The sequence below is a fragment of the Penicillium vulpinum genome (assembly GCF_028829585.1).
Source record: "Penicillium vulpinum strain IBT 29486 chromosome Unknown utg000004l_segment0_segment0, whole genome shotgun sequence".
Lineage (NCBI taxonomy): Eukaryota > Fungi > Ascomycota > Eurotiomycetes > Eurotiales > Aspergillaceae > Penicillium > Penicillium vulpinum.
This window is the reverse complement of record NW_026643244.1, coordinates 2,791,327-2,814,031: the sequence shown is the minus strand read 5'-3', so window position 1 is coordinate 2,814,031 and position 22,705 is coordinate 2,791,327. Positions and strand designations below refer to the sequence as shown.

General features: G+C 50.2%; 9 protein-coding genes across 9 annotated transcripts; 3 read left to right on the top strand and 6 right to left on the bottom strand.

Annotated features, from left to right (window-relative positions):
- Positions 1-783: 783 nt before the first annotated feature.
- N7479_009559 (uncharacterized protein) lies at positions 784-4,334 on the bottom strand (the record flags this gene model as incomplete). The annotated part of the gene is made up of 2 exons (XM_057257252.1): positions 784-2,133; positions 2,193-4,334. The coding sequence occupies 2 exons, from the start codon at positions 4,332-4,334 to the stop codon at positions 784-786; spliced, it is 3,492 nt and encodes a 1,163-aa protein (XP_057104710.1).
- Positions 4,335-4,366: 32 nt separating this feature from the next.
- N7479_009558 (uncharacterized protein) lies at positions 4,367-7,109 on the bottom strand (the record flags this gene model as incomplete). The annotated part of the gene is made up of 2 exons (XM_057257251.1): positions 4,367-6,007; positions 6,060-7,109. The coding sequence occupies 2 exons, from the start codon at positions 7,107-7,109 to the stop codon at positions 4,367-4,369; spliced, it is 2,691 nt and encodes an 896-aa protein (XP_057104709.1).
- A 1,711-nt stretch (positions 7,110-8,820) lies between these two features.
- On the bottom strand, positions 8,821-10,055 carry N7479_009557 (transcriptional regulator family: HMG; the record flags this gene model as incomplete). The annotated part of the gene is made up of 4 exons (XM_057257250.1): positions 8,821-8,940; positions 9,002-9,304; positions 9,366-9,859; positions 10,022-10,055. The coding sequence occupies 4 exons, from the start codon at positions 10,053-10,055 to the stop codon at positions 8,821-8,823; spliced, it is 951 nt and encodes a 316-aa protein (XP_057104708.1).
- Positions 10,056-10,273: 218 nt separating this feature from the next.
- On the top strand, positions 10,274-13,961 carry N7479_009556 (uncharacterized protein; the record flags this gene model as incomplete). The annotated part of the gene is made up of 4 exons (XM_057257249.1): positions 10,274-10,417; positions 10,484-10,789; positions 10,847-13,622; positions 13,687-13,961. The coding sequence occupies 4 exons, from the start codon at positions 10,274-10,276 to the stop codon at positions 13,959-13,961; spliced, it is 3,501 nt and encodes a 1,166-aa protein (XP_057104707.1).
- A 368-nt stretch (positions 13,962-14,329) lies between these two features.
- N7479_009555 (uncharacterized protein) lies at positions 14,330-14,779 on the bottom strand (the record flags this gene model as incomplete). Its single annotated transcript, XM_057257248.1, has 2 exons — positions 14,330-14,488; positions 14,558-14,779. The coding sequence occupies 2 exons, from the start codon at positions 14,777-14,779 to the stop codon at positions 14,330-14,332; spliced, it is 381 nt and encodes a 126-aa protein (XP_057104706.1).
- Positions 14,780-15,966: 1,187 nt separating this feature from the next.
- On the top strand, positions 15,967-18,020 carry N7479_009554 (C2H2-type zinc finger protein; the record flags this gene model as incomplete). The annotated part of the gene is made up of 6 exons (XM_057257247.1): positions 15,967-17,323; positions 17,397-17,537; positions 17,585-17,661; positions 17,717-17,744; positions 17,799-17,861; positions 17,923-18,020. The coding sequence occupies 6 exons, from the start codon at positions 15,967-15,969 to the stop codon at positions 18,018-18,020; spliced, it is 1,764 nt and encodes a 587-aa protein (XP_057104705.1).
- A 507-nt stretch (positions 18,021-18,527) lies between these two features.
- On the bottom strand, positions 18,528-19,148 carry N7479_009553 (uncharacterized protein; the record flags this gene model as incomplete). The annotated part of the gene is made up of 1 exon (XM_057257246.1): positions 18,528-19,148. The coding sequence occupies one exon, from the start codon at positions 19,146-19,148 to the stop codon at positions 18,528-18,530; it is 621 nt and encodes a 206-aa protein (XP_057104704.1).
- Positions 19,149-19,436: 288 nt separating this feature from the next.
- On the top strand, positions 19,437-19,862 carry N7479_009552 (uncharacterized protein; the record flags this gene model as incomplete). Its single annotated transcript, XM_057257245.1, has 1 exon — positions 19,437-19,862. One exon carries the CDS (start codon positions 19,437-19,439, stop codon positions 19,860-19,862), a length of 426 nt encoding a protein of 141 aa, XP_057104703.1.
- A 552-nt stretch (positions 19,863-20,414) lies between these two features.
- N7479_009551 (putative MFS sugar transporter) lies at positions 20,415-21,933 on the bottom strand (the record flags this gene model as incomplete). The annotated part of the gene is made up of 2 exons (XM_057257244.1): positions 20,415-21,014; positions 21,076-21,933. The coding sequence occupies 2 exons, from the start codon at positions 21,931-21,933 to the stop codon at positions 20,415-20,417; spliced, it is 1,458 nt and encodes a 485-aa protein (XP_057104702.1).
- Positions 21,934-22,705: the final 772 nt, after the last annotated feature.

Here is a 22,705-nt window from a genome sequence, read left to right as displayed (position 1 = left end):
GAATGTGAGATGGACGTGAGAGATGACTCGGTGGTTGATAGAGTTGGAGTATAAGTCTGGAGACTTGTCCAGCTTGGCGGGTTTCGCGGTTGATCTCGAGGAACGCAGGGTTCAGCAATTGTGACGTGAATGATGGATCAGGTTTGAGACTCGGGGATATTGCCCTGGTGAAGTGAGTTGGTTAGGCTCTGCGAATAGAATGCATATGGAAGACTCATGATACCTCGAGAAGGTGGAGGATATTGAAACTTATCCGACTCGCAGACTTTGGCAATGAGCACGATGCATAGTTTTTGGGGAAGAGAGAGATCATTGGAGGAATGGATAACATTGAGTTTGTTTACATCAGGTCTGACGGGAAACAGAAGAATAGTTACCACGATCTACTGCGTCAGTTGAAAGAGTGTATTGATGACACCTTGGGAATCAGGCCGCTTATCACATATTTGCTGTAATACATCCATGCTGTATAGAAGCCGAAATTATCCCTTTTCAAGAGGCATCTCATTAGTGAAGAATCTAGCCCGCGAACTACACTGCTGTATCATGAAACATATTACAGTAGCCACCTGAAAATAATAATAACAAAGAATCCAAATTGCGTATATTGCTAGGTCATAGTATCATATGAACTTCATATATGTCGTCACATCTGTGTCTGGGGTTTCATCACCTTATAAATAACCAAAAAAGGGAAGAAAAAGAACGCTGCAATCAATATCAATACAAAACAAACCGAAAACAAGTTCTCACACAAGCATAGAGAACTGCCAAATTTCTGGTTTACAGATTCGTCAATTTACGGAACCAACTGGGCTTCTTAACACCCGAACTCGGCGGACCACCTCGGCTCCCGGGCTGGGACCTCATTCCACGGTCACGTTCATAATCACCACTTCCTGAGCTGCTCTTCACACCGTCACGACGAGAACCACGATGTCGGGAACGAGCATCATCAATCTCTTCCTCATATCTGGCACGTTGGCGGGCCTTACGGCGAAGAGCACGACGAGCTTCCTCGTCCGACGAAAGGGAATGAGCATTACCTCCATCGTCAGCCGCAAGAGGAGGTAGATCAATAAGAGTGGGGACAATTGGCGGTGGCTCCGGAGGTTCATCGCTTTGCGAGTAAACCCAGGAAGAAGTCTTGGGATTCAAACCACCAGTCATGAGTGGCTCCCGAACTAGCTCAGGAGCGACCTTAGACTTTCGACGACGAGCGGTCGGCTCTTCAAACGCGCGGGAGCTGCGAGCCCCTCGACGGTTTGTCTCACGCCTATCAGCAAAGACCTCATCAGGGATCCTTTGCTCGCGTTCACGTTCACGTTCACGCTCACGCTCACGATGTCGGCTCGCTCTCGCAGCCATCATCTCCTCTTCACGCAGTCTTCGGCGCTCGCGGCGTTCTGCCGCCCTAGCTTCAGCCGCAGCTTCGGCTTCAGCTTCACGAGCTGCTTGTTCTTCTCGAGCACGACGTTCTTCACGTGCAGCTCGTCGGGCCCGCTTTTCTTCTCGTATACGATCTTCTTCTCGTAGACGTTCTTCCTCTTCCTCTTCGCGAGCACGCTGTTCACGTTCTCGTTCTTTTCGTCTCGCCCGCCGCTCCTCTGCTTCCCGAGCCTCGCTTTCACGAGAGTCGGAAGGCGCCTTGCGGGATCCACGCCGTGACTGGCGTGCTGCGCGCCGAGCTTCCGCTTCTTCGGCTTCTGTATCGCCACCTGCACCTACACCGGCGGCATCGGTTACGAAACCATCGGCATCGGTATCTGGTCGCACAGATCCTCGGCGTCGATCTTCGCGGCGTGCTCGTCGAGCACCATCGCGCTCCATTTCTGGAGGATATCTTGCGTCGTCGTCACGATACAAGCGAGACTTCCGTCTCTCTGGCATTTCTGGGCGTTCTGGACGTTCTGGGCGTGCGGTTTTCCGCAGAGAATCCAGGAGCCCCATGAGTCCACCGGTCTCTTGTTTCTTAGGCGGCGGCGCGGTGTTGGAGCGCTTCAGACGACGTTCTCTTGGAGGCGCATTGACAAAGCCCATATTTTCTGGTCCCGACATGACCTCTGCGGTAGGATGCGCTTGATATGGATCAACCAATACAGCGTCATCCTCGTCGTCGAACCTGGGGCGCGGCTACAAGGATCGGCGGTTAGTGCAACGACACAAAGAACACTGCAATCATCCCGGCATACCTGTCTCTTAGACTTGCGCTTCGAGCCTCTGGAGCCCTCTTTCGGTGATTGACCCTCGGCATCCTCCATGTCGACCATAACAAGGTCATCGTCCTCGATCGCATATGGATCGCGAACTGTTTTGTAGGAAGTTAGCGATGATAAGTAACATGTGACGGAAATGAACATGCCTGATTTCTGCCTGTCCGTGCGCGGGCGCTCACGTCGAGACTTGGAGGGATCCATCCCCATCAGTTTGGCTGCTTTGTCAGAAACCTCAGGCTTTTCATCTAGAGGGGCTGGATCAGTAGTTTTGTCCTCTATATCAAATGATGGACGCCTGGAAACGGGTTTCGATGAAGAGCCAGGTTTGCGAGTCGATTTGCTTTTGGACTGGGGTGTACCCAGTACCATGTTAGCCAAGGCCAGGCCACGTTGGTTCTTCGAGGGCCGCCCCTCTCGTTCTCGCCGCTGTTCCCGGTCAGACGCAGACCGTTCCACTTCTGCCTCAGGGTCTCTGGGTCGGGATTTTGTGGATTTTGACCGTACTGCGGGTGGACGTTCTCGAGTAGACTCTTTTTTCTTTGGGGGCTCTGCCTCTGGGACCTTTTCCTTCTTACTTAGCTTCTTGGGAGGTTCTGCTTCCTCCTGTGTGTTTTCCTTTTTAGTTAGCTTTTTCGGAGGTTCTGCTCCTTCCTGAATCTTGTTTTCCTTCTTAATCGACTTCTTCGGGGGCGGCGCGCCCCCCCAAAAACCCCATGAAGAGGCAGTTGTAGTGCGTTCAGTGCGTGGTCGCTCCTTCTTCGCGGGTTTTGGAGGCTGTTTGGTAGGCTCCGGTGGGGGCATAGGAGGAGCAGCTTCGTCTTTCTCTTCTGCCTCATCGAGTACAAGCTCAGGTGCAGGTTCAGGTACTGATACAGGTTCGGGCTCAGCCTCAGGCTCCGGTTTAGGCTCTGGGACTGGTTCTGGTTCTGCTATTGGTTCCGGCTCAGGCTCCGGTACTAGTTCACGTGTTTCCTCGGGAGGCTGTGGGGTTGGCTCCCTGGGAGCCGCCGCTACAGCTGCTGCGGCGGCTGCGGCTTTCTCCGCTTCGACCTTTTTGTACTTCTTGAGTTCCTTTTTCGACATTTTTGAAAGATCTGGGACTGGTGGCTCGGGCTCAGGCTCAGGCTCGGGCTCAGGTTCAGGTTCAGGTTCAGGTTCGGGTTCGGGTTCGGGTTCAGATTCAGGCTCGGGCTCAGCTTGAACAACTGGCTCAACAACTGGCTCAACAACTGGCTCAATAACCGGTTCCGCAACCGGTTCAGGCGCTTTTTTAGGCGGCTCATCGGATGGGAGCTCGAAATTCTTGCCAGGAATGGGAAGCCCCTTACGCATCAATTGCTTCTCTCGCTTCTTACGCTCTTTAGACGTTATATCGCGCCAATTTGCATATAGAGGCTCATCAGGTAGTTTCGCCGCTTCAGGCTCGAGCTCGGGCTCTGGTGCTGGCTCTAGTACTGGCTCTGGCTCCGGCTCCGGCTCTGGTTCTGGTTCAGGCTCTGGTTCTGGTTCAGGCTCTGGTTCTGGTTCAGGCTCTGGTTCTGGTTCAGGCTCAGGCTCGGGCTCGGGGTCATCTCCAAAGTCTGGGAAGCTTCCGGGAATAGAGTCCTTCGAAACTTTCCTCTCTTTAAACTCCAGAGCTTCTGCTGTCTTAGCCTTGGATTTTGAACTCTTCGTTGGAGCGGGCTCCTCTACGGGAGGTTCAGGTTCGGGCTCGACCTTCGTTTCCTTGGATTTGCTCTTTGAGCTAGATTTTTCTGCCTTTGCCTTGTCCTTCCTGGCCTGCTCTAAGACCTTGATGCGTTCAGCAACACTAAGCTTAGAAGTCTTAAGTTTAGTCTTTTCGGGGGCAGGAGGCTCAGGCTCAGGCTCAGGCTCAGGTTCAGGTTCAGGTTCAGGTTCAGGTTCAGGTTCGGGTCCTGGCTCTGGCTCTAGCTCAGGTTGCAGCTCTGGAAGGTCATCGCCAACATCAATAAGCAGGTCTTCCTCTTCTATAGGGTCGGGTTCCTCCTTTTCCTCTCTGGCCTTCTTCGTTGATTTTTTGCTCATAGATCCCCCGGTCAATGTCGACCAGAAGCTTTTAGAGGCTTTTTCTTCTTTGGGGGGTTCGATGGCTTTCATGGTCTTCTTTGAGCCCTTGGAAGTCTTAGGAGCTAGCTCCGCCCAAACATCGTCGGCATTATCATAGAAAGCTTCTGGCTCTGGAGTAAAGCCCTGGGAAGGAGGTGTGGGGGCACGTGGAGGGGGTCTTCATAATCCATGATCTTCTTCTTCTTTTTCTTGTCCTTTGCCGGCCCCCAAATACCCCAAGAATCCTCTTCGGTCGGTTTCTCTGGTTCGGGCTCTGGTTCCGGCTCTAGGACTAGTTCGGGTTCAGGTTCAGGTTCAGGTTCCGGTTCAGGTTCCGGTTCAGGTTCCGGTTCAGGTTCCGGTTCGGGTTCTGGTTCGGGTTCAGGTACTGGCTCTGGCTCAACAACCGGCTCAGGCACTTCTTCAAGTTGCTTATCTGATGGGAGCTCGAAATCCTTGCCGGGAATGGGAAGGCCCTTACGCATCAATTGTTTCTCCCGTTTCTTGCGTTCTTTGGATGATATCTCACGCCAATTTTCATATAGAGGTTCATCCGGTATTTTTGGCGCCTCGGGTTCAGGCTCAGGTACAGGCTCAGGCACTGGTTCTGGCTCTAGTTCTGGCTCCGGTTCTGGTTCAGGTTCTGGCTCAGGTTCTGGCTCAGCTACTGGCTCTGGCTCAACAACCGGCTCAGGCACTTCTTCAAGTTGCTTATCTGATGGGAGCTCGAAATCCTTGCCGGGAATGGGAAGGCCCTTACGCATCAATTGTTTCTCCCGTTTCTTGCGTTCTTTAGACGATATCTCACGCCAATTGTCATATAGAGGCTCATCCGGTATTTTTGGCGCCTCGGGTTCAGGCTCAGGTTCAGGCTCCGGCTCAGGTTCAGGTTCAGGTTCAGGCTCAGGTTCTGGCTCTGGCTCTGGCTCCGGCTCAGGTTCGGGTTCCCGAATAGGTTCTGGCTCGGGTACTGGCTCTGATTTGCCTTTGCTTTTCTTTGAAACTCCCCAAATAGCAAATGGATCAACCGGCTCTTTGAGTTTTGGTGGTTCGATGATAGGCTCCGGATCAGCTAAAAGGTCGATCTTCTTCTTTTTCTTATCTTTTGTCTTCACTGGAACACCCCAGCCCCAGTCATTATCTGCCTCGAGTGGTTTTTCGGTCTCCTCGACCACCAGTTCAGCCGCAGCCGCAGCCGCTGCCTGAGCTGCTTCCTGCTCTGCCGCCAGCTGTGCTGTAGCTTCCTCGTCTTTGATCTTTTTCTCCATCTCCTTCTTCGCTTTACGCTGTTCAGACTTGGAGAGATTTCGAAACCATGCTTCTTGTGTGAAGTCGACTCTGGGTGCAAGCGGAGGCGGAGGTGCAGGAGCCTCTGGGATGGGCTCTGGATCGGCCGTCCCCTTCTTCTTTTTGTCTTTGCTCACAGCCCACCCCCCTGCGCCCCAGTCGTCTTCTTGCTTGGTTTCGGCGGGTGCGGAGCCCAAATCAAAATCGAATTCGCCACTATCCAATGATTTCTTCTTATCCCATGGGTTGTTGTCCTTGGGTTCTTCGTTCGAAAGAGGATCAAGTTTGCCGCCCGTATTCCAGTCTTTGCCCCATCCCCCAAAACTAAACCCAGTTCCGCCGGTCTTGGGAGCCGCATTATCGAAGTTCAAGTCTAATTGCGGTGCGCCATCATTTAGACTTACGTCCTGGAAGCCCCCGGAGGGTGGAAATGTGTCCTGTGGTTTTACTTAGATGCTTGTATTGTATATTGGAGGAGGACGGTCTTACCTTTCCTTTCTTCTTTTTTTTTACGCTCGTGAACGCAGCCCAGGAATGGTCGCCCCCACCATCATCTTCAGCCCAGCTAAGATTGTTGGCAGCAGAGGACGCAGCAGCCTTTCGTTCTTCCTCCTCTTTGGCCTTTCGTTCTTCCTCCTCTTTGGCCTTTCGTTCTTCTTCCTCCTTGGCCTTTCGTTCTTCTTCCTCCTTGGCCTCTTGTTCTTCTTCCTCCTTGGCCTTTCGTTCTTCTTCCTCCCTGGCCTTTCTGTCTTCCTCCTCCTGGGCCTTTCTCTCTTCCTCCTCCTTGGCCTTTCGTTCTTCCTCCTCTTTGGCCTTTCTTTCTTCCTCCTCTTTTTCTTTCTTCTTTTTGTCTTTCTTTCCGCTCACATTCCAATTACTCCATTCGTCACCGCCATCTCCCCCACCATCTCCCCCACCATCTCCCCCGTCGCCGCCTCCGTCGCCGCCTGAATCACCGCCAGCCCCACCAGCATCACCGTCGCCTTTGTGATTGTCATCTCCTCCACCAGCCCCTCCTGCCGGTGGCGGCGGAGGAGGAGGGGGAGTAGGAGGGGCTACTGCTCTCTTTGCGGCCGGTTTTTTCTTCTTATGTTCCCGAATACCAGTTGGATTTTCAAAATCAATTCGTACATCCAGCATGCGGTCTTTTAGCAGCGAGGATGACGGATTATATGATATTTCCAGAGTATTTGGCGCGAAGAAAACAGCCGTGGATTTGCGCTGCGCCAGTGGAGGCAGTGTGGAGTATTCAGGAGGAAGATCATGGATCGCATCATCGTAGAGGGGCGGAGGCTGGTCGTACGACGGTGGCTCTGACGAGCTGGTCGGAAAGCGAAAACTCAATCCGGTGACCAAATCTACTTTCTGGTGTACATAGTTATCTGAGAGGCGGAAACTCGCTGGGCCAGTCGAGATAGTACCCCAGATCTCCTCGCGGAGTTTCTCCTCCATTCGCATGTTCCGTGTGTAGTATGCGACATCCTCCGCATTGCTGTTTCCCCCCGCGCATACACGATAAGACGCCTCAATCGCTTCCATATCGAAAATCACATGCGCTATTTTCACGGCCGGTCCAATCACTGATGTGGCAACTCAGCGATATCAAATGACGAACGCATCGGTGGCTGGGTTAGATTCCAGTCCTGGTGGGGGAATATTGTCCCAATCGATCACAGACGGAGTTCGTGGACGCGGAGTTGCGAGAGTGCGATATCGGTGCGGTAAGGTTGCGCAAGCGGGCGCTGTGAGCCTATGTAGAAAGCAATAAATCAAGTAAAAATCAAGTCAGATAGCCTCCCTGCACGACCGGCGCGACTTCAGGTGTTTTTTTATGCTGATATAAGTGGTATTTAGACAGATCAGGACACAGTGACGCAGGCTGTAAGACTGTGTCTGCTGTAAAGTGAACACAGGGAATTTCAAGTGAGTCAAGGGAGTCAAGGGAGAAAAAATAGGGAAAAGTTAAGCCTAGGGAGGGGATCTTTTGAAGAGGCAGGGATAGCAAGTTCAGGCGGTGGAGGTGAAGATCATCCCATTTGACCCGCAAAGTTTCAATGTATGTACCCCGTCTGTACAATGTACTTGTTTAAGGTTGCTGTTTCATTGATGTGGTCGAGCGTTCAGATAAACATAGAAGTTATTCAAGTCCTCGAACATCATTATATGTACCTACATGAACACCCCTGGGAGAAGGCGAAAAAAAAAGAAAAAAACCAAAACATGAATGGCTGGGAACACAGAAGGGCCAAATGCCTATCTCTATGAAGAATGAAGCAAGTACGCCCTCCCTTGGAACTGAGTGGAAGGGAATTGTATGTACTCTGTACATTTGTATACTTGAATATGTATGTTTAGAATTTTTTCTCCTACAATCTGCATGGCATACAATGTACTCGAGAGGTCAATGTTGCACAGACCCCTTGATAAACAAACAGTTCCCCGATTCCATGGTTCTCAACTTCAAGTCCATGGATTGCAACAACATAAATTGTGTAGTACCGTGGTACTTTAATTCATTCAAACTCCAATTGCATCGAAGTATATAACCATTGAGTGCTTATATATATCTTTTGTCTATACGGAGTACAAAATGCATCAGAAATCACATACCTAAATGCAGGGACTCCAAGATGCTGTACATTATATACTTCCGCGCGTACCTACGGAGTACAATGTTTGCATTTTGCCCTTGAGTATGCCCAAACAACCTATGTTTTACAAGCATGGAGTACGCGGAAGATGCTGGAAATCTCCTTGAGCCCAATTTACAAGTCTCAGACTAAAAGAGCCACCTGCAAGCGCAACACATCTTTTTCACACCGCCACTTGATCGGAGTTAAAAAAAAAAAAGGGCCTAGTGCGGGGTTGGTGGAGAGTCTGCGGCGTAAATAAAGGACTAAAAGGGATTTTTCTCTCTGACTCATTGATTCAATGGAGACACTACCATTGAGAGAATCGAATTGCATTGGAGATGGTTAAACTGAGGTATGCATCGATTCATTACGATATCCTATCACAGCGCTTCCACAGCTCGGCCAAGCAAAAACATACAAGGAAACTGTTTGACAAAAAAAAACTACAATACAATAGGGAGACGCGAATCAGGCCATATAGGAAATTGAAAACGACATGTGACAAACAAGCTTGGATGTCCAAACTGAGCTAACCACTTTCCGAAAGACCTCAACTAGGTCAACATAATCCCAATGGAACTTCTCGTTACAACTCTGGTTTAGGTTGTAGCTCGGGTTCAAATGGAGTCTTCCGATTTACCCGCAGTGATCCTGACTGCCTGCGCTGGGACTCCATACGCCTTCAGGTGCTCTCTCTCATACCGTTGGCGATCTTCGACGTGCAATTGTTCGTAGCGCTAGATCTATGGTCAGCCCCTGCAAAATCCGGTATGCATCAATGCTGCTGAGTGCTCTTACATCTTTCTCCGATTGGGGTAGTTGAGCCCATTCCTCCCCAATGTATTTGAAGGTCTCTGTGCCGGGCTTTCCATGGTAGTTCTCGGCACCGAGGCGGTCTATCACGTAAAACATGTAGGCAGACTTGGGTGACTTGGGCAGGCGGTCGTCTTTGAGGGAAGGGTAGCTCTTGTTACTAAGACGCGAAAGGTTTGAACGGGCGGAGTTGGCCTCCTTGATCTGAAGAGGTGTGTGTGACCTGATCCATGCATCGTGGGCAGCGGTATTAGCAACTTTATTCGCATCAGCTTGAGATTGGAATCTCTGGAGTTGGAGCATTAGCATGCTGCTTCTAACGAATACGAATGAGTTCGAGGGCACATACCTCCCTCTCAAGGCCGCTGAGGGATTTGCCATGCTCTATAGCAAGTATAAATGCTTCCTGGATCTTGTATTGACCTTTGATCTCGCGCAGCTTCTCAGCCATAGCAAGACCAAAGGCACTGACGACTAGCCTCTTAGGCGGCTCGAGCAGGGCAGTCGCCTTGAGCTCTGTGATTTGAGCTCTGAGTTTCTTGAGCCTCTGAGCTTCCTGCTGTTTCTCACTCATGGGCTTCTTGTTCTTCTTCGATTCATTGTGGGCGTTCTTAGAGCTCTTCGCCTTGGGTGTCTTGCTCGCCTTGGGAGCGATAGAAGCAGTCGCGAACGAATTTGATTGGAATGGCGATTGGGGGGAGGAAATGGGTTGGATTTGCGGGCGCGCCAGACCAGAGTTGGCTGCCAGACAGACGCGACTAAGCTGGTTCTGCAGGTCGATCACGCCAGTACGGCGAGGGAGAGAACCGCGGTGCAGGGTGCGCAAGCCCCCCGAGCTGCCGACTGCCAAGACATGGAGTAATTATCGAAGCAGATTTAGCTGGAGCGAGGTAAAATACGAAGCGTAAAGATGAGACAAATTAGCAATCGAATCTTCAAAAGCTAAGAATTGATAGAGGAGCTGTTGACGCAAGCGGAGCAGGTGTCGCGCCTACTTTGTCGTACCTATCCGCATCGGGACTAGCTCATCACATGGCATTATGTAATCTGTTTCTTCATTCCAACGGTTTGCGCAAGTGACGATGCGATAGACAAACACCTCACACGTTCTTTCCTCTCGCTGGCCTGAGGCTTGAATTGTCGTCTCAACCCTTTTTCTCACGCCGCGCTCTCTCTCCCACGCTTTCTCTCTCCTCCTTCACTCCGTGTCCCGGGTGCTTTTGCGTTCCAGTAAAACTCACTAATCAGCCTGCAACAATGGCTCGCCCCGGAGATACTCGCTCACCATCACCTGTAGGCAGCACATATTCTTCATCCCGACGGCCTCGCAGACAGGATGATCGCTATGAAAGAGCCAGGCGGGATGATGGGCGCAGTTACCACAGATCCCGCAGCCCAGAGGTACGTGTGGCGCATCGAAAATTCATGTAGTATCTTCTGATCTCTAACAATCCTTGTTATATCTAGAGACGATACCGTGGGCGCGACCGCCCTCGCGATAGAGATGCATATCGACGCCGAGACCTCCCCATAGACCGACGCGATGAAGATAGTTATCGACCAGCTCGACGAAGTTCCCGAGAACGGCGGCGAGATCGAGATGATGACCATGATTTCCGCCGCAGAAGTCGTGACAGAGATTACCTTGCTAGGCGAGATGACTCCCGTGATCGGGACCGCAGGCGGATAGATGATTCTGCTGACTTGAAGCACAAGTCTAGACGGGATGACAGCCGCGCTCCGAGCCGACGATCCAGGTCCAGAACCCGAGAGGTGAGCTGCCTGCACCTTGCATCATACCTAACTCTTCATACTAATCGTGTTCCGCAGCCATCAAAGATATCTACACCGGCCGCGGCTGCTCAGACAGACGAGGAGAAGAAAGCAGAAAGACTTGCCAAGCTCGAAGCGTGGAAACAGAAACAAGCCGCCGAACGTGAACGAAAGCAACGAGAACAGGCATCACTTGATCCCAAAAAGATACTTGAAGCGATTGACCGTAAATCGGGCTTATCTCCACCTGCTACAGCTCCTGCCGCATTCCCCGGAAAGTTGAAGTTCGATCCAAAGGCCATCGTTAAATCGTCAATCACAACCACGGCTGCTCCCGCCGTCCTTGGTACTGATGTTGCTGTCCCGGCATCTGCGAAAGCTCCATCTGCGACAAACGCCAATATTCCTGCCGCTCCGCCTGCCGCCCTCTCTGGTCCATTGAAAGCTACAGGTAATGTCAGCGGATTTGGCTTGGGTTCGAGACAAGTTGCCGAAGCGGAGAAACCATCTGCTTCCAACACTCTGGGTTTTGGGGATGGAGATGAGGAGGAGCAATCCACACGCAAGAAACTCGAAAAATTGCCGACCCCGCCTCTAGATGCGAGTTCACAGGTGGACGATGCCGGGGACGACGATGTAGACATGCAAGGCGAAGGTACAGAAGAGCATGCTGCAGCGGAAGCGCGTGCAGCAGCCGAACGCCGAGATACGCGATTCCATAATCAAAATGATGATGTGCATATGGAGGAGTCGACGAACGTGCAGGCCGAGTCTACCCCCATGGAAGTTGACGATGATGAAGAAATTGATCCTCTGGATGCCTTCATGGCTGAACTCGAAGACTCAGCGCCGCCTGAAAGGGCAACTGGGGCCACGTTTGCCAAGAAGAACACATACCAACAACCCGAGGCGATGTTCAACGACGATGAGGAAGCGGACGTCGCTGTAGTTGGTGACGAGAAAGTCGAGGACGTCCTCGCCTTGGCAGCAATTAAAAAGAAGAAGAGAGAGATCCCGGTAATCGACCACAGCAAGATCGAGTATGAGCCATTCCGCAAGGAATTTTACACCGAACCTTCCAACCTTGCCGAGATGACCGAGGAGGAGGTAGCAAACCTGCGTCTTGAACTAGATGGCATCAAAGTCCGCGGTGCCAATGTTCCAACACCTGTGCAAAAGTGGTCGCAATGCGGTCTGGGCGTACAGACATTAGATGTCGTCCACAAGCTTGGGTGGGAAAACCTCACATCTATCCAAGCACAAGCAATCCCCACGATTATGTCCGGTCGCGATGTCATCGGTGTGGCAAAAACAGGCTCAGGAAAGACTGGTGCTTTCCTGGTTCCCATGTTCCGGCATATCAAAGACCAACGGCCCTTGGCTAGTATGGACGGCCCCATCGCTATGATCTTGTCACCTACTCGTGAACTGGCCACTCAGATTCACAAAGACTGCAAGCCTTTCTTAAGGGCCTTGGGTCTTCGTGCTGTCTGTGCGTATGGAGGAGCCCCCATCAAAGACCAGATTGCCGAGCTGAAACGTGGCGCGGAAATTATTGTATGTACTGCTGGCCGTCTCATCGATCTGCTCGCTGCAAACCAAGGTCGAGTTCTCAATCTGCGCCGTATCACGTACGTTGTCCTAGATGAGGGTGACCGCATGTTCGATATGGGCTTTGGCCCACAAGTTGTGAAGATCATGGAGAGCATCCGACCGGACAGGCAGACTGTCCTTTTTTCGGCCACGTTCCCCAAAAGTATGGAGGCATTGGCTCGGAAGACGCTGAACCACCCGGTGGAGATCACAGTGGGTGGCAGAAGTGTTGTGGCTCCGGAAATCACGCAAATTGTTGAAGTTCGTAATAACGACCAGAAGTTTTTCCGCCTGTTGGAGCTCCTGGGAAATCTGTACGAAGACGACGCAAATGAAGACGACCGCACGTTGATTTTTGTGGATCGACAAGAGGCCGCGGATGACTTGCTCAAACAATTGATGTACAAGGGTTATCCCTGCATGTCGATTCACGGTGGTAAGGACCAGATTGATCGTGACAGCACGATTCAAGAGTTCAAGGCAGGCATTTTCCCTATTCTGGTCGCAACATCAGTTGCTGCTCGTGGGTTAGATGTCAAACAGCTCAAGCTCGTCGTCAACTATGACGCACCTAATCACTTGGAGGACTATGTCCATCGTGCCGGCCGTACTGGACGAGCTGGTAACACCGGAACCGCCGTCACGTTCATCACCGAAGAACAGGATCGGTATGCGGTGGATATTGCCAAGGCTCTCAAACAAAGTGGACAGGAAGTCCCCGAGCCCGTCCAAAAGCTGGTTGATTCGTTTAATGAGAAGGTCAAATCTGGCAAGGAGAAGCATTTCTCACGCCATGGATTTGGTGGAAAAGGTCTTGATCGCCTTAATATGGAACGTGAAACTGCGCGACTGCGTGAGCGGAAAGCATACAAAACTGGGGATGATAATGATGATGAAGATGATAAACCTGAGACTGAATTGGAGTCAGATGATCGATTCAACAAAGCTCTTTCAGCTGTCCGATCCACTGCCGACCCAGTTGTTACATCACCCACAGCAGCCGTGTCTGTGCCGGGTGTGCCAAAAGGCATTGATCTTGATGGGAAGATTGTTGTACACCGTACTGAGAGAGCGCCAGCGAATGCTTCAAAGAACCCGTTGGACAAGGTGGGCTCTGCGGTTGCAGAGATCAACGCACGTTTGAGTCGTGCGGGTGTGATGAGATCGGGTGTACCCATTGATAACCGCGGGCCTGACGCTGGAGCCTTCCATGCAACGCTGGAGATCAATGATTTCCCTCGTAAGTTATCCTGTATTGCTCCCATCTTTTATTTTTCACTTACCGTTTTATTTCCGTTATATAGAAAAAGCACGCTGGGCTGTCACAAACCGCACGAACGTCGCAAAGATCTTGGAAGCATCCGGCACATCCATCACCACGAAGGGCAATTTCTACGCCGCCGGAAAGGAACCAGGTCCCGGGGAGCTTCCCAAGCTGTACATTCTTGTTGAGGGTGAGACGGAGATTTCAGTCACCACTGCCATCCACGAGCTTAGACGGCTGCTCAAAGACGCCACACTGGCAGCTTCAGAGGGTGAGGCGCGCGCTCCGGTGGGTGGCCGCTACAATGTTCTTTAGGTCCTCTAAGTCAATCTTTAGTTCACAGTAGATTACAGATACTTGTTCAATAACAACGATTGTACGATATCTTTGATGTGTCTTGATTCTTCTATAAACCATACCTCACTAGGCCTATAATCATTATTCTCATCTGATAGTGTAGAATTGGAGAAAGATCGACTCATCGGAGCACCTTTCAAGAGCAGCATCATCGCATCAATTAAACCTTCAAAGAGATGCTTGATTCCAGAGTTCTGAGGACAAAACAAAAATCAAACAGAACGCTACAAACGGACAAGTAGCCCCCAAATACAACGCCAACAAGCAAATCGCCGGGATATAGTTAATGGCAGTGATGATAAAATCAAAATGTCGCATGGGTATGCCTATTCCCATCTCCTTGCAGCCTCGACCCCATCTACATCTCGCGCAACCCTTTCTGTGCGACTGACTTGATCCAATGTTTGCGCTTGAGTCTGTGCCTTTTGTGCAGCCAACTTTGAGCCTAATTTTCCTTTATTGGCGGAAGCGCTATCGGCGCGTTTCTGTAACACCCGTAAGTCAGCAATCGGAGCCCTACACAGCATATGTCGGCGGGAAATAGGTTGTCATACCTGTGCAGCAATTGCAGCATTTGCACGTGCCTCATCCGCTGCAGCAGTACTGCTATTTGTATTGCCCTCACCTAGAGTGCGACCAGGTGTAGCCTTCCAGTTTGTCTTGGCTGGAAGTGGGGCGCGGGGTGCAGCACTCGTCCCTGAATCGGTGCCGACTACACGGCCCGGCTGACTGAAGGCGTCTGTCTCATTGGAAGAGCGGGAGCAGATGTTGCCCATTGCGATTGTGTAGAGATATACGGATATCAGATCGGGGTGTTTATTGCGATTAGTCTGCAGTGGCTGATGCAGGACAGAACAGGGTCGTTGATTAGAGCCTCGGATACGGTGTACAATCAATATTCGAGGAACCCAATTGAATGCAGTTGGCTTCTCTATTTAGATTCTGTAAGCGCTATGGTTGCTTTGAATCCAGTTGTCAACGAGCACGTTGTTCGCGGGTCATCGCAAGTGGATGTTGGAGCCTCGCGATAAGCTGATAGTCGATCCGGGGCAAAGGCGGTGACCAGATTGCAAAGCTGATTTCGCCAAGTCGGGCTGTTTAATTGGGTATAATATAATACACTAGTTAGATATGACCCAGCTTTAGAATCTATCAACTAATGTCACTTTCTCGGTATACAACGTCTACGGAGTATAAATTGCTGGATTAGAGCTGTTACGGCAAGTCGGACCAGACAGGCAGAATAGACGTTAGTCAGCATTTTTGGGGCCGGGGAAATCATCTCCGCCTGCGAAAAGGAATTCTTCATCGGAATGCTGGGGGTCATTTTCTAGTTTCTATTGTTCTTAGGTCTTTGCTTCCTACAGCTTTGACTCTTTATATCATATATATCACAAAATCTGCCCAAGTTGATCACCAAAGCACGTTCTAGGATTCGCTCGAAAATCATGACGCCTAACCCCCAAGGTCCCCATCCTCTCCTGCGTCCCGAAGGTCCTCACGGCTGCACTTGAGGGGTCCCAGTTGGCATCAGATTATGCCGCCTAATCCTCTCACAATACTTTCGGTTTGATCCTGCATTTGCGACTCCAAGGTCCTCGTTTTTGCTTTTCCGATCGCGGTCAATTCTCCGATTGCGCCTATTCTCAATCAGTCTAGGCCAAGCGCATTGTGAGACCCCTCTGTGAGAGCATATCATTGGGCAATACAACCTGAATTTCCTCTTGGGAACGGCGGACACGCTGGGTAGCGCTTTGCCTCGTGGTTACGTGGTTTTTGCAGTAGGGTATTGTACCTGGTCGGCATTTACTGTCCCACTTACGGTCGCACACTGCTCGACTCCTCGACTACACTTTCCCCATATCGTTCACTGTAAACGCTCTCGTGACCACACTGTTCCTGGCGAACCGATTTGATCTTGATCCGATACGTTCCCTCTATCATCTGAAGTGAACCGTGCACCATGGCGTCCCAAATCCAACAAAGCGATTTCTGCCTTGAATGCAACTGGGAAGCCTTCCACATTGATGGCAAGGCTGCGGTAGATCCCTCGGGTAATGTTGCCCAACATCATTGGAACTGTTCAAGCCACGAGACCCAGACACCCCTACCCCATTGCGAGGTCGATGAGGCCTGCTGTGATGTAGATGACTGCGCGCTAGACTGTGGGTCAGTATGTGACGGCTTTGTGGGCTGTGACACTTCCACTGTATGCTCAGTTACTCATTGCGCGAACGAGAACTGTGATGATGATGACTGCCACGATGACCACTGCGAGGATAATCATTGTGATACCAACCACTGCGAAGTGGATACCTGCGAGGACAATCACTGTGAAAGTATTGATCCCTTGTGCTTCGAAGACCACTGTTGTGATGGTACTGCGACTCAAGACTGTGGCTTTGACAATCTGTTCGGACTTAACAATCCACTGTCGCTAGACACGGGGATGTTCCCTTCCATGGCAATGGGAAATCATTCCGTTAGCCATGTGACGAAAGCCATGCAGCATCCTCTTCCTGGGCTCGTTGACCCATACCAACAGGAAAATCTCCGATCCTCGTATCAAACGCATGCCACCCACTGCGACCAAGAAGTTTCCAACCACTTCGAGTGCCATGATTTCCAGAAAGATTGGCAAGGGATGTTCCTTGCGCCTTCCCTCCCGACACAGACAGAAGTCAACCCAGCAGAAGTTTTCCACATGCTTGGTATGTGTTCCGACTTCTCAATATGCCAAGATCAGCATGTATCTCAACCATCAAATGGTCTCAATACCTTCGACAAACCCAAAATCGACACCTCGGACGCATTCAACTGCTTCGATCCTGAACATCATCATGTCCACAGCCATTTCAAAAATCCCAATGATTTCAACCTGCAAAATATTCGCAAAGGACCTCACCGCAATCACCATCGCTGCCGACCTCATACCCATGCTCATTCTCACCCATATTCCCCTTATTCCCGTCAGTCTCGCTCAAGCATCAGCTCTCACCTTATTCCCAGTCCAGCCGAGACCCCACCACCCCTCGAAGGTGATTCTTCATCTGTGCTTACCACACCGGAATTTTCTCCGGTGGACAATAAGCTGCACATCTGCAAGTGGTCAACTGATATTTGTGGAATCAAGGCTGCTTGTGGTGCTACATTCGCCGAGTGCGGTGCCCTTCAAGAGCACCTCACTACTAGTCATATGAATACCGTGAACGGTGCCAAGGGCAATGGATACTACTGCTGCTGGGAAGGATGCCATCGTCCGGACGAACCCTTCTCACAGAAGTCTAAGCTTCAGGGCCATTTCCTTACACATAGTAACTGTATGTGATATCTACCATCTCGCTATCTATCGATGATAGGACAAATGTACTAACACAAACGGGACCTTTGCAGATAAGAACTTCTCGTGCTCGGTGTGTGGCAAGGCGTTTGCTAGACAGGCGACATTAGATCGACACGAGCGCAGCCATCGTGGTGACAAGCCCTACACATGCAAACATTGCAACAAATCATTTACAGATAGCAGTGAATTGAGTATGTCCTCCTCAAATTCTTCTTGAATTCACCGCTAACTATCTCAGAAACACATTCACGAACTCACACTGGCGAAAAGCCTTTCAAATGCACCTGGCCAGGATGCAGCTTCACCACAGGCGACGTGAGTTCCTCTATCTCCATGTAATGTACCGACTCATGTTCTAACATCACATCAGTCTTCGAATATGTCTAGTCACAGACTTAGTATGACACGCCTTCCATTTTGAACGTTTAACTTATTTTTACTGACCCATCTAGCCCACGGAGAGCGAAAACATAAATGCCTTTTTGCAGGGTGCTCTAAGAGCTTCACACGTCCTGGTAAGCTCTATGATCTAGGCCTTATCTGGATCGACTACATGCTAACATCGATCCTTCGTAGACCAATTGAAACGCCACCAGAGAACAACACATAAAGAAGGATCTCTCCTATCACCGAGCCCCGATCGCTTGACTATGACCCCTTTCACTCTTGTCTAATGAACCACCCCTTTGAATACACATTATTGCATGCGATTGTCGTGCCTTACGACCCAACGAATTAGCTATTTGCGGCCGGGCGTACTATGGATGGCTGAAAATCACTTTCTGTATGGCGTTTTGCGGATTGTTGAAACCACTTGATACCACCTTGGCCTTGATGCTGCCGGGGCTTTTCAGCAATGATTTAATTGATATCTTATCTTAAAGCTTAACCTGATCAACCTGCTGAACCAGGTGATCTATTTCCTAGGTGATTTTATTATATTATGATTTGCTTTCATGAACTCACATGCCAGGTGTGATCTTTATACCTAGACAAAATAGAGCTTGCAGACTCAAAATACATAATGTCTTCATTTCTTTCGCTGATATGGACCATAGTATACAAAGCCACCAGTTAGACCTTTAAATATACAATTGCCGCATCCAGACCTTGAACCATATCATCGGTTACACCTCAGTAGTGATAGACCCGAGTTCGAACAGCCACGCGACAAAACATGCTCACTCCTCCATTGCGCTCTGCTCCAACGCCTCAACAGCATTCTTCAATTCCCGAATCCGATGCCCGACCCGCCGACGCACCTCATCCTTAATACCCTGCGGGATCTCCGCCGGATTGTATTGGGTCTCGACAATAGCGCTCTCCGGGGACTCCTCTCCTTCAAAGAGCGACTCCTCTGTCTCATTCTCGACTTCCCCTGGACGAGCAGTGTAGAGGCTGTACACAGTGGCCAGCTGGTTGAGAGCATCGCGGGCAGACTCGCGGTCCGAGGCAGCATAGATGGTAGATGACTCGGTGCTCTCCGTGGCTATTTCGAACTCGTCTTTGGCGACTTCGTACAGCTCTTGTAGTTCCTCGACCAGGAGATCGGCTTCGGCTTTGCCGGTAGATCCAGTGTAGCTTCGCGCTGTGGATTTTGGGAGCGATGGTCGGATGGAACATTGCAATTGGAATGGAATTGGGCCGGGCTGCCATTTGCTATAGCTTGGCAGGCTGTGCAAAGAGCGAAAGACGGGTCGCAATCGATGTATGGAGGGTTGGCTGATGTGGTACGATTGTAGACCTCCAAGGCGGAGGAGCGGGGAGCCACGCGCAGAGCGGATGCATCGTAGGGCGGACATTTTAGAGACGAATGCCAAGGAAATAAATCAAAGAGATTTGTGAATTATTTTCAAAAATGTAGCAGCTCTCATAAGAGGCTGACGCGAGGTGATGACGTCGCGAGCAGTTTATCGTATCACGTGGCGATAAGAAATCAGCTATATTCAGATCTATGGGTCCATAGATGCTCACTACCGAGGTGAGTCACTTGATACTCACCTTGAGCGGTCTGATCTACTCATTGGCAATCATCCAAATACCCTGGTTAATGGATCTTTTCTAACTTGAGAGGATCTCTTAAGTCAACCATGGATAGTCACGAAACAATAACCCTGCAGCTGAGTGAGGTACTTCGACAGGTTGCCGACTCGATAAATTCGCAGCACAATGAACTTTATGTCACCCTCCATGCGCATGCTACCTGGAGGTCTGCCATCCGAACTGCTGGAATAGTCCTCGGCGATGTCGGTGGACCGTTTCTTTTGGTTCCTCACGGAACTAGCAAGACAGCACTCCAGTCAGCCTCGGAATCATACTCGAGAAATAGTTTAGCTCTTCCAATCCGAACAAATGTCGACCTAAACACAGCAGAACTTCGCCTAGCTTCAGATTCAGGCCGCAAACATCGCCACAAGCTCGCTAGAAAGATGGCCAATATGGGATTTCGATGGCCGACGTCATGCTGGTTCGTACAGAAAGATCAGCGCACACAAGGGCCAGCACCGTCACAGTGAAATCCTAGTCGCTAGATCCCAGCTTCGGGTTCTGGAATACGCAGTCGCGGGTCTCGATATGAGAGCAAATTTATTGTTGTCCCCAGCGTGAGTAATCCCTTATCCTTGACGGGAGACCAAGCTTCCGGTACATAGTTGTCAAGGTGATAGGTTGTCAAATATCTTAGCCTCTAGCTCTCCAAACCCTTAGCTTTATCGACTATTCAACCCTCGCATCTCATGTCACATTCATCATGCCCCTAGACGTCTCCGTACACCTCTACTGACACGGGTAAGGGCCGGCTCTCACATTTCTCTGTTTATATCTCCGGTCTAGAGCTCGCCAAATGGTCTGGCTGGGCAGCCTATCAACCAAATAAGGTACATAAATTTCCAGCCTAGGGCCTAGTATCTGATAGGATAGGGTGGTTGTAGCAATGATTCAAAATTTGAAATTGGTATAGATCAATTTATCATCTCTCTCAACTGCCTGAAAGCTTTATCCAAATAATTCCTGGCTCTATGAGCACCTAAATCTCTTCCCAAAACATAATCATAATTTATGAAGAGTGTTCAAGCTTCGCTCACACCTCGACGAAATCTGTTCTTTGATCCTGGCGACCTCCCCTTGAAGGCCTCATCAATCTCCCCAAAAGTCCGACCTTTCGTTTCATGCATGAAGATGACGCCAACGACGACTGTAATCATACAACACCCCCCGAACAAAAAGTACGCACCGAAGCTGCTCTTCGCAAGGAGCACAGGCGTCGTCAAAGCCACTAAGAAGTTGCATACCCAGTTGCTTGAATGAGCCAATGTGGTAGCCGATGCTCGTGTTCGCTGAGGCTGAATCTCGGCGGCATAGACTTTGACAGAGATACCCCAGGTGACAGAGTAAAAAGCGGAAAAGAGGTAGATGCAGACAATGACAACCCAGCGACCGGCGCCTGTAGTCTTGTGGACGGCATTTCCAGCATAAAGACTGCCCATCAAAAACATCAAGACACCCATTATAAGCCCACCATAGATAATGCTGCCTCGGCGGCCCCATTTATCGGCATAAATTAAGCCGGGAATTGTGACGGCGAAAATCACAAGCGCTGACACACCAGAGGCTAGAAAGCTTGCTTCCGAAGAGGCAAGACCGGCGTTTTGAAATAATTGCGGAGCGTACTATCGAGTTCAGGTCAGTCACTATCTGTTATATAGAGGCATGGATAGGGCTGGAGCATACATATAGGACGCCGTCAATGCCACTCATCTGCTGCATGCCCATCAAAAAGACTGCAAGAATGGTCCGGCCCAAAACGTCTTTGGAGAAAATAGCTAGAAGCTTATTCATGGTTCCATCTTTGACATTCGGGGTATTAGAGTCGACTTCCTGTGCCCGCACTTGTAGGACAACCTTCTCACGCTCTGCGTGACTGACGCCCAATTTATCCCACGCCTGTTCGGCCATTTCATAGTGTCCATGAAGACCTAGCCACTGCGGTGACTCGGGTAGATAAACAAGTGAAATTCCACACAGGATCATGGAGAAGGCAGCAAGAAGGATAAACGGCATGCGCCATGAGAGTGACGAGCCAAGTCTTGAAGTTCCATAACTGATGAAGTACCCCATTACCAACCCTAGGGTAATAGCCAGTTGAGGGCCAGTTGTGAGGGCGCCTCTAGTGCTTGTTGGAGAGATTTCACAAATCAGGACGACAAGATTCCCAAGGAAAAGGCCTTCTCCGAGGCCTTCGATGACGCGGCCCACGATGAACATGGATAGAGCGACTGATCCCGCTTCTATTGCGGCTCCTACGCCGAAGATGAAAACGCCGATGCAGATTCCCTTCGGCCGACCAAGCCGATCGGCAACATAGCCAGCGAAGAAAGATGAGAGGGCTGCTGGAATCAAGATACAAGAGACGATGAGGCCGTGGATCGTGGAGCTTTGACTACCAAATGATATCTTGAAGTCTTTCATGTCCGTCACGGGGCCGATAATACCCGTGTCCATTCCGAAGAGGAGTCCATTTGCTGAGCATAGAATACATGCTATCACATATTTCGGTGGATTTTCGAACTTGAAGCGAATCAATCCCATTACTTCAGCTTAATCGATGGGTCTGGGAAGATATTATTCAAGGGCTTGGGTGGTTGAAAGTATGAAGAGAGTACTTACAAATTAAGAAGAGAAGAAAAGAAAACTCTTACCCCTCTGGAGTTTTATTTAATACCCATCGAGCCCCACGTACTCCGTAGGGCAGTCATGATCTACAAAGATTCAATACATCATATGTACAATTTAGGGTTATATGCATCTCTATTCAACTAAAGTCATTGTCCGCTATTCTTATGTAACCATGACTCGCCCCCGGGATCTTGTGCTTGCAAAAGTCTACTAACTCTAGGTACTAGGAGGTATATTGTACAACATGGTACATGGAAAAATTCGTGCCTACAGTCTAGACCTCGGAGAAGCCTCCTCCGGCGAGTTTATCATCCGGGCTCTTCACGGGCCGAATTGACGCGTTAGAGGAACAAGCGTCGAAGACATTTGTGGGCCGTCTTCCTATTGCTTTCTGGGGAGCTCTCGGTGATTTCCCCTCGTTTCTCGTGGGTTTTTTTTAATGGGGCCTCTGGGGTTTGGCCGGCCATTTTTATGGGGCTCGTGAAATTGATTAGAAATAATATTCGGGTCGTAAAGCCCTAAGGCCGACGGCAACCCGGGCCCGATCACTTGGCGACATGTAAAGTGTTTTTATCTACACCGGCTTCTTGACGGAGCCAATAAACATACTGGACGGAGTTGAGTCACCGATCTTTCACATTCCAATAGACTCTTCTGGGCCCGAGGACAGCAAATATAGGTCGTT